The following is a 9,889-nucleotide window of genomic DNA, read 5'->3' on the forward strand; positions in this document are numbered from 1 at the left end:
ATTTATGCAAGCTGGGCGTTGGAAGTTTTTTGTTTTTCTTTTTTTCCCTAAAACATTTCTGGTTGTTCGTCACTTGATTTTTTTATATGTTGCAATGTCACAATCAAGGTGAAAAAGGTTCTGACATGGTTTAAATTGGTTTCATTGTTTTTACATCATAAAACCTGACATTTTAACAGCAACTTTTTATTTCCACTGTATATGGCGAAATCTGCTGTACAAGACTGATGAGTCGGTGCATTTTTCTGCAGTTTGTTTTGTTTTTAATGGGTTTCCTATAGGTGTTACACTGGAAGAAATGTGTGTGATATCCGCTGCTCATAGTAACGTGGTCCCTGTGTGCTCGGATGATGGGAGAATGAGACTGCTGGATTTCACAGCCCCATTCCTCTTCGGTAGAGACAAGAGATATTATGGGTCAGGACTAATGATTATCAGTGCTCCAATGCTCTCAGTCCACTGAGGCAATTCTTTAGCCTATTAACATAACATCTGTAGTTTTCATATCTCTGTTTACAGAGCGTAGAATCTTTGTCTCATTTGTGTTTTGTGTGTGTGTGTGTGTGTGTGTGTGTGTGTGTGTGTGTGTGTGTGTGTGTGTTTTAGGTGTAAACAGTGCTCTCGGTCCACATTTGTGGAGCCTGAAGTTTCTGGAGTAGAGATGTGGGATGAGCATAATGTGGCCAAAGGTAAAATGCACCTTAGTTACAGTATTACTGGATACAATTTACCTTTCCACAACATTACTACCAGATTGTGTTTGGCAATAACATATGTCTCATCTCTTTCTCTCTTTATCCTCTCCTTATCGCTCTCTCAGCTCTTGGCGTGCAGCTGATGCGATATGCTTTACTGATCAAATTTGAGCTAGAGGATGAGACAGGCACACTTGAAGCTTTAATTTGGGAGGATGCTGTAAGCAAATTCACTGTTAAATTAAAGTCTTCATGGATACAAGAATATTTGTACTGAAATGCAGTTATTTTTTCTATATTATATAAACTGTTTTGCAATTTAAAAAATCAGTGATATGGACCAATATCATCTGTGTGCTCTCTGCAACAAGGTTGTTTTTCCTTCTCCAAAACTCTATCTTTCTTTCCCTTGTTCTTCTGATTCTCATAGGAGAGATTCTTCCACGTCACTGCTGCTGACACATCAGCTTGTCAGGATTCGCAGGATAAAGTTCAGACCATCATGGATAGGCTTCATCCACCAGGGAGCAGCATGGGTAAAATCATCACTGGCAACTACTGCCATTAAACTGCTGCCGGCTCCAAATAAAGAATAAGCACAGAAAGCATTCAGACCCCATATAATCCTTTAGTTAATAAATTAAATTTGACCAGTCTGACGTATGGTTTGCTTTTCGTAAAAATTATGTTGCAGCCCTTTATATCAAGGAGTTTCTTTTCTGCTTCTTTTCCACAGCAGAGCGCCCGTGGCTGGACCTCTGCCTTAGCGCCTACACTGTAGAGGAGAATGGCAGAACTCAAGTGTGCTACCAGATAACTAACACAGAAGCAAGAGGCAATTTCTGCACTCCCCAGTGAGGCCAACTTTCCTTTGGATGAAGAATGCTGTGATGCACCAACTACAGTAATGCACCTTTGGATTGAATGCACTTCAGTTAGAATTTTGACAAACTAACAGTGAGATTAGCTAATTTTTTTTATTTTATACAAAATGGTGTTTTTTAAAAAAAAAAAAAAAAAAAATTTAAATGTGTATAATATACATAGATATCCATTAATAAAGTGATTTATCATTTTCAGCTGTATGACCTAGCTTTGTTTTATTGCAGTTTGGAAATAAGACCTAGCATATAATTTATAGCCTGCCTGCACAGATACAGATCATTATGAAACTTTGAGTGAGTAAAAGAAAAATGCTTGCTTTTTAAACTCCTAGCTGCCTTCATTCCGTAAAATTACATTTATGAAAAATTACTACTGCCTCTTCACCATTCTCCTCTAAACTGTATATATGGTCACCAGGCTTTTTGGTGCCAATTATAAACAAGAAATGTAAAGCAAATGCATGCTGGCAAAAAGAAAACGTTTTGCAGCATTCAGAAGCAAGTGTGTAATTTATGGACAAATTGAAACCGATTGCTGAGTAGACTAACAAGACAAACACCATTTTTCTCATGGTGTGGTATAGGTATTTGTAATGTGTAAATATACTCGTCAGTTGTAGATACAAACACTTTTAATGTGGAGTCAAACTGAGGACATTAATGTTGGGACTTCAATGTTTAATGAGGACTTTTTCTGTAAAAAGAACATTTTTACAAAGATTAGATTTCAGCAAGTTGCAGAAATGTTTAAATACTTGTATCTACTTTACTGCTTTCTACATTACTTCTATTTTTAAAACTTTTCTCCTTTGGTTCTGTTTTTCCCCTGAATTTATTTTTTTTTTCTTCTTTTTGGCAACAGTGATGGGTAAAGAGGAGAGAACCTCAGTTAGAGAAAAATGTACTGTAGAGATCTTTTAGAAAAATGGAGCTGTACTACAAGCTGCAGAAGTAGCTTCCAAGATTCATGTCATCTCTTCTGTTAATCATCGGAGAAGCCCAGCAAACTATTTGTTCTCATGTCATTTATTATTTAACGTGGTTATTTGTCCTGAACCTCTATTTTTTTAATGGCAAGCATGGATACACAGGCACTTTAGTTTCGGAGGTGCGGCTTTAGAGAGAACACTGGTCCGAGGACCTGCTGAATTTTGACTTTAAAAGCAGCAAGCTATAGCTAATTTCTCTCAAAATCACTGACTACACCTTTAATCAGTAGCAAGGATTAGTAGAGTGTGAGGGATGGAAACCAAATGGCTTTGGCATTTTAGTTGATGTTACACATATACAAGAATTTTTTTCTGTCCTTGTTCAGAAAAAGGATATCTCAAATTTTGCTAAATGTAGCAGTAGAAAATGCATCAAACTTCCTTATTTTTCGTTCACAAAATCTAAAGATTTTTTCCATCCACAATGTTTCATCTTTAATATTTTGTTTATTTTTCAGCACAGCTAAAAAGCTGAATTTTTGCATATGGCCCAACTATGACAGCAGCTCAAATTTTTTTGAAAGTGAATTACCAGATCTGTGTGTTACAGATGTGCAGGGCCGAGGTTTGGGCTGGTCTTCTTCTCATTCAGATGGGAGAAGGCGGTCAGATATGAAGCTCACGGGATATAGAATCAAGTAAGTTAGTCAGAAACCATAGCAGGCAGATGCAAATAAAACTACTGACTGCGGGACCAAAACAGATTAAAACAGCCCTGCACACACCTCTCCTGTAGCAGCCTGTTCACTACATTGTTATTGCAGTTGACCAGTTTTGCAGTTGAAAGCATAGTGGAGATATAGTATGATGTTTGTTTCGTACAGTGCATATGTTAAAATAAGGTATTGTGCTATAGGTTTGTAAGGATTAGGGAAGTGGGAGTAGGACAGTGGGAGTAGGACAGAGAATAGTTTCATTTGGGTGTTAGAGAATAATTGCAGTACAAAGCACAGAGGAGTTAAATAGTGAGAAAGTGTGCAGTGTTAGGACGCTTATAGACCATGAGGGACAGTGTTGGTGTGATTCCGCAGAGTGGCGCTGTTGTGGAGGGAGGAGGAGGGGGAGGAGGAGGAGGGAGAGAGGGAGGAGGGGGTTTGTATCCGGTGGCTGGTGCACAGCAGGAGTAGAGGAGAGAAGAGTAAAACTCATCCACTGCTCCTCCTTCAGCATGCTGAGAGCCACACAGCTCACAGCAGTGGAGTTTAGCACTCAGCTCAGTAACGGCATGAACTGGGGAGACAGGGCTGCAACTTTGTCGCTGGAATCGATGGATTTCTAAAAAAAAAAATGGATAGTCAATTTTGAGTATGGTTTCTCCGAGTGTTTAAGGGAAACATGGGAATACAATTAATAGGATTATTTTTTCTGCTCGTGTCTTGTGAACTTTGGACAGTTACCGCGTACAGGTTTGGGAATAACAGCCGCTCTTATTATAATAATAATAATAATAATAATAATAATAATAATAATAATAATGCACTCAGGAGCAGCACAGAGAGCAGTACAGAGAGCGCACTGTCACTTCTGGCTTCCAGGAAAGTCTCTAAAGAAGTGGACAGTGATCATGTGCAATGGGAAGCCGGTTTGGCATTAAATGTGTCCAGGACGTTTGGGGGAAATGTTCCAGGTGTCAGCCCGGACAGAGACAGTGGAGCACCTGCACACACCGAGAAACCACCTGACACACTCGGTACACATGCAGACACCAGCCTGTCCTGGAAACACTCACTGAACGGGAAGCACGTGAAACATCCTGGTGTGTATCAGCGACCCAGAAGAGCTCCGAGGACAAATCAGAGTGAGTCAGGATCACTGGCTGAGAAGTTGGAAAGTGTTCCTAAAGCGTCCGCTCAGCAGCAGCCCTCAGAGCTGCCGACTGTGTCCTCTTCCCAGAGCCCCGAGCTCACCTTCCCTGAGGAGGACTACGAGGACAGCACTCCGCTCGGCCCCATCAACACCCGGCCCAGAGCTCCTGGGCTCCCAAACCCGTTCTATCCAGTCACAGGGGAATCATACGCTGCCTATGCCATCATATCAGTGTCTGTAATCATGTTCACAGCGGGGATAATCGGCAATATCGCAATCATGTGCACCGTGTGTCATAACTACTACATGCGCAGCGTCTCCAACTCACTGCTCGCCAATTTAGCCCTGTGGGATTTCCTCATCACCTTCTTCTGCTTACCGCTAGTCATATTCCACCAGCTCACCAAGGACTGGCTGCTCGGAGAGTTCTCCTGTAAAATTATACCATACTTTGAGGTAAACATACATACATACATACATACATACATACATACATACATACATACATAAATACATAAATAAATAAGTAAGTAAGTAAGTGCACTGAGAGGACACTAGCCTATAGGCTAAAGCTGTGATAAGTGGCTAATTAAAATGCTGCCAGTGTTACAGCATGGAAACAGATTAATATGGAAAAGGAGCAGATTCTCAGATTTTATTTAAACTGTTAAACTGGACAAACACAGGTTTGTTACTTTGAAAGAGAGTTTTGATAAAGTATGAGGTCTCAGTTGGCTTCCTGGTGAGAGGAGCCTCCCCAGCTAACACTGCACTTTTCCCTAACAGGAGCTTATGGGCCACTATTGGTTAACAAAGTTAGCATTGTTTCTGAAATAGTCTGAGGACATAACATTGTCTTAGGACAGGACAAATGACAAGGAATGGTTGCTTTTAGGTGTTAGTTTTGTAATTGTAATCTAACATTGCGGGAATGTTATATTTCCATAAAACAAACTTTCCTGGAAAACTAAACAGGAACGTTCCCAGAACATACCGGGAACTAATTATTGTTAACTGGCTCTCTGTCTCAGTCATGTTTATCAGATGATAATGAGCTTAGAGATGTTACTTACTTAAGAATCAAATGAGAGACCAGCAACTGTAGCTTTTGGTTTCAAAGCAAAATGCCAAACTCGGTGGTGAAATCAGCAAATTTATTACAGGCAGATATCAGTATTTCTCTGAATTTAGGAGAAGGAAGTTTCTATTCATTCTTCCATTTTGTGTAGATGTGCTTCTGAATAATTTTTTTGTGAATTACATGTTCAGGGGGCTGAGGATCCCTGGAGGACTAGTGGTTAGGCCTCGGCGCTCTCACTGCTGCGGCCCGGGTTCACTTCCTGGCCAGGGAACCAACCCCAGCCACTGGGATTGCACGCAACAGTGCCGGTCCCAAGCCCAAATAAAATTGGGGAGAGTTGCGTCAGGAAGGGTATAAGGTGTAAAAACTGTGCCAAATCAAATATGCGTGCCAGTGATTTGCTGTGGCGACCCATAAAGGGAGCAGCCAAAAGAAGAAGAACATGACCAGGGAGCTGGGCATAAAGAGACAATAATATGGGCCCTAAAACAGAACCTTGTAGTGGTATGCCATATTGCACTTTAAGATTTATTAGCAAAAAAATATCAGTTTTTGCTAATAAACTGGTTATGTCAAATAGGATCTAAATCAGGCAGGAACTTGTCTGTCTAACCCAACCATGTTTTCAAGCATGAATATTAAAATATCATCTGTCAATAGTGCCCAGTGCTGCACTCAAGTCTGACAGAACCAAAACATATCCACACTCTGAGACGGAGATCAGACCACTGACCACTTTAGCCAGTGCTGATCCTGTGTTATGATGCTTCCAGAAACCAAAATGAAATACATCATACCTGTTATTTCTGTTTAAAAAAAAAAAGTGTATGTTGGTGGTTGGACAGAACTAGTTGAGATTAGTATGTGGTTTCATAAGGAATGGCTTAACAGAGACTCTGAGAAATCATGCGTTCTAACGTCTGGAGGAAAGGATCAAAATGTGTTAATGTAGATACCGTGTTAAATAAGAACCTAATCCTGTTCTTGCGGCTTTCTATCAAGTTGTGTGTTTTAAATAGGCCACTCTGCCTGATACAAGGGGCTTATGCTAATTATTGAGAGATTCCCTCCATGCTATTCAGAAGACTTCCAGCTTATTTTCCCACCATCTTCTCTAGCACTGTCTGGAGATTTGTTTGAGTTTGTGTGTCTGTTGCATGGCATCAGAGTAACCTAAACTGTTGCAGTTTATCCCTAAATGAGACACACAAGCCCTGTAGGAGTTACATGAGTTTTTGCTTAATATGGAATGAGTTATTCAGTTATTGTTTGTATTTTGTTTCACTGCTGCTGCCCTTGCTTACCATTAGAATTGGTTTTCTAACATATGAGCTTTAAGGATTAAGCTTCTTTAAATAACCCAATCCATCATAAACACGGGGAATATATTGCTATTGATTGCTATCAATCATCACTTTTTCTGTCCAGCTATAAGACATACACTGAATTGCATAAGGCTCACTAATGACCGATTTGCATAAGACTTAAGTGATTCATTTCTAAGAAGTGTAATTCAGGATGAGTTAACGGTGGAACAAACACAAATTCTCTTTATTGCTTAGACAAATTACATATCTAGCTGCGGCACATGTAATTTAGATAATGGCAAATCTGAGACCGCACTGCCTTGTTATGTAAAGTAGATAACGATTGTGCTCTGTTGTCATGTTAAAGAGGATTCTAATCAAGTCATTAATTAGAAATGATTAGAGAGGCTGCTATCAGTGCTATAGACAAAATGCATTAAGCCCCGAGAGATTGGTTTTCATGGCTTTAGATTGTACATGCTCATACCCAAGTAATTAGAGACAGTCATATTACAATATAATTTGCCTACATTCTTTCCTTCCATCTATCCTTCTATCTATTCATCCATCTCCTCATCTATCAAACCATCCATCTCCTATCTCTACAGTGTGTAGCTGTTTTTGGCATCATCGTGCATGTGCGTAATAAGAAGTCATTCTGACAGGGGTGGCATTAAGCATACAGAAATTGGAGGGACAATTACTCTTGTAGTCGAGTAGTTTATCAGTGCTAACTAATAAACTGTGGAGTTTGTGGTCCTAACTAGGGGTTAAGAAAGCAAACACTGGTTTCTCAGCATTATGTAGGGTTAGCATTATTTATTGCATTTCTCAGATGTTTCACAGATGTTACTTACGTGGCAATCAAATTATAAGCCTTCAGCTCTGAATGTCAGCCTACACTGAATGTCAGTGAGCTTGACTGTTGCAAGAAGTTGCAAGAAGTGTTTGAGGTAGTAGAATGTAGTAGTAGTGTCTGGGTGCATTTGAAATGCAGTGTACTGAAAATCTAAGCAGTAGAAAGAGTGTACCAAGGTAAAAGGAGTCTGACGTTCTCGGACACTTGTCTTTCTCTGAACAACACTTGTCTTGCTAGATTGAAAAAAGGGCTGTATTCAGAGTTGAGTTACATGCACTTAGTGAGGATTTAATAACAAAAGTGACCAAATCGGTATTCAGACTCATTCAGATGGTATTCAGCACTATTCCTACATTTTTAATTTGTCTCTTGCTTGTATTTTAGATTATATTACATTTGACAGCAAAGAAAAAAAAACACTATTTCCTTCTTCAGTCCTCATTTCCTGTCTCAGATTTTTTTGAGGGGGCTTAAAGGCAAGTGCTTGTGATAAAAGCCAGTGGTCTAGACACTATAAAAAACCTGTCTCTGATGCTTCTCCTCAGGAAAATATCTGGCAACCTCAGAGGTGTGCTCTACATGTAGATGATCTGAATACTGCACCTAGAATAGTGACTAAGCGCATAAATATGGATGTATCTTTTGGACTTAAGTCACCATGGCCCAAACTGTGGAAATAATTGTTCGATAGATAGTTTGGCTAGGTTTGATAGATATTTAGATAGGTATTGATACTAATTAATTTATTCATGTCTTTCCATTACAGGTGGCTTCCTTGGGTATAACTACTTTTACCCTTTGTGCTTTGTGTATCGACCGTTTCCGAGCCGCATCCAATGTGCGGATGTACTACGAGACGATCGAGAACTGTGCCTCCACCACAGCTAAGCTGGCTGTGATCTGGCTGGGTGCTCTTTTGCTGGCACTGCCTGAGCTGCTAATCCACCAGCTGGTAACAGAGGAGAGAGAGGTGCCTGCTGAGGAGCTCCCTGAGGTGGCTAATGAGATGCTACCCAGCGAGCGCTGTATAATCCGCATCTCCACAACACTCCCTGACTCCCTTTATGTGCTGGGACTTACTTATGACGGAGCCCGTCTTTGGTGGCACTTTGGCTGCTACTTCTGCCTGCCCACTGTTTTCACCATCATCAGCTCAGTGGTAACAGCACGGAAGATGCGCCAGGCTGAGAGGACGAGTGTTCGAGGGCAGCGTGAGCAGATCCACTTGGAGAGACGGATGAACTGCACAGTCGTGGCTCTGGCTATCCTGTATGGGATTTGTGTGATCCCAGAGAACGTCTACAACGTTGTGTCGGCATACATGGCTGTAGGAATGCCACGCCACACTCTGGACATCCTACACATGCTTAGTCAGATGCTGCTGTTCTGCAAGTGTGCAGTGACACCTGTGCTGCTGCTAGTGCTTTGTCAGCCTTTCAGCAAAGCCTTTCTGCACTGCTGCTGTTGCTGCCTGGAGGAATGCGGCCCACCCAAGTTCTCTAATGGCACTAGTGACAACGACAACGAGAATGAGGCCACTACTGAGCTGGAGCTCTCACCCTATAGCACAGTGCACAGGGAGGCAACTAACTATACATCTGTGAGCACACACTGCTAGGAGACTTTAACATGTGCACATTCCATATCCCACCCATGTGTACACTCTATACCATATCATACCCAAAAGATACAACCAATGCCATGTTCTACACTCTCTATCATGTTATACCACACTTTATAAAGGGCTCAGACTTATTGAACAGACCACTGTGATATGCCGTCAGACTTTGGGTTCTAACTCACCTGGCACATTTTGGGAGATACTTGGCAACAAATAGACTACATAAACCAATTTACAGTATTGTAGGGCAGATTGTCTTAGAGTTGTAGCTGCTCGTTACTGTTTACAGATGAAAACCATGAGCATTAACTGTAGTTTAAATGGAGTTCATAGGGATTATGAATTAACTCACTTTATTTTTGCACAGTTGTCTTATACCTACATGTTGAAAGTTTACATGTTTAATTTTTTTTTTTTTTTGCAAACACAATGTAGTATTTTTAAGTCTCATGGAAAGTAATGTTAAAATAGCTGGTAATAGTTAATATGTTGTTGGGTAATGGTAAATGATGATTCATATGAATCAGTTAAAAGTTAAGCATGGCTCCCTTGCTATGTAAGCAGTATGTTCACTCTGTATTTAGTAGCAGGAAAAACTGCATCACTTCAGCTGACACTGTAAAATAAAGACTGCTATTTTAGCTAAA

General features: G+C 40.5%; 2 protein-coding genes across 6 annotated transcripts in view; both read left to right on the top strand.

Moving 5' to 3' along the window:
- The window catches only part of pot1 (protection of telomeres 1 homolog), a 43,450-nt gene extending 41,735 nt beyond the window's left edge, over nt 1-1,715 (top strand). For 4 of the 5 annotated variants that reach the window (XM_026919314.3, XM_026919312.3, XM_034307356.2 and 1 more), the window contains 5 exons: nt 282-417; nt 607-689; nt 821-915; nt 1,126-1,231; nt 1,432-1,714. In XM_026919314.3, coding sequence (XP_026775115.3) covers nt 282-417; nt 607-689; nt 821-915; nt 1,126-1,231; nt 1,432-1,553 — 542 coding nt within the window. In that variant the 3' untranslated portion in view covers nt 1,554-1,714. Of the gene's footprint in view, nt 1-281; nt 418-606; nt 690-820; nt 916-1,125; nt 1,232-1,431 lie in introns of all 5 variants that reach the window. The other variant, XM_026919315.3, reaches the window with a different exon arrangement.
- A 1,957-nt stretch (nt 1,716-3,672) lies between these two features.
- The window catches only part of gpr37a (G protein-coupled receptor 37a), a 7,085-nt gene continuing 868 nt past the window's right edge, over nt 3,673-9,889 (top strand). Inside the window, exons 1-2 of the mRNA XM_026919317.3 lie at nt 3,673-4,830; nt 8,388-9,889. The exon at nt 8,388-9,889 is cut by the window's right edge and continues 868 nt beyond it. Coding sequence (XP_026775118.3) covers nt 3,904-4,830; nt 8,388-9,239 — 1,779 coding nt within the window. The 5' untranslated portion in view covers nt 3,673-3,903 and the 3' untranslated portion in view covers nt 9,240-9,889. The remainder of the gene's footprint in view (nt 4,831-8,387) is intronic.

This window comes from Pangasianodon hypophthalmus, chromosome 9, assembly GCF_027358585.1.
Source record: "Pangasianodon hypophthalmus isolate fPanHyp1 chromosome 9, fPanHyp1.pri, whole genome shotgun sequence".
In the NCBI taxonomy this organism is placed as follows: domain Eukaryota; kingdom Metazoa; phylum Chordata; class Actinopteri; order Siluriformes; family Pangasiidae; genus Pangasianodon; species Pangasianodon hypophthalmus.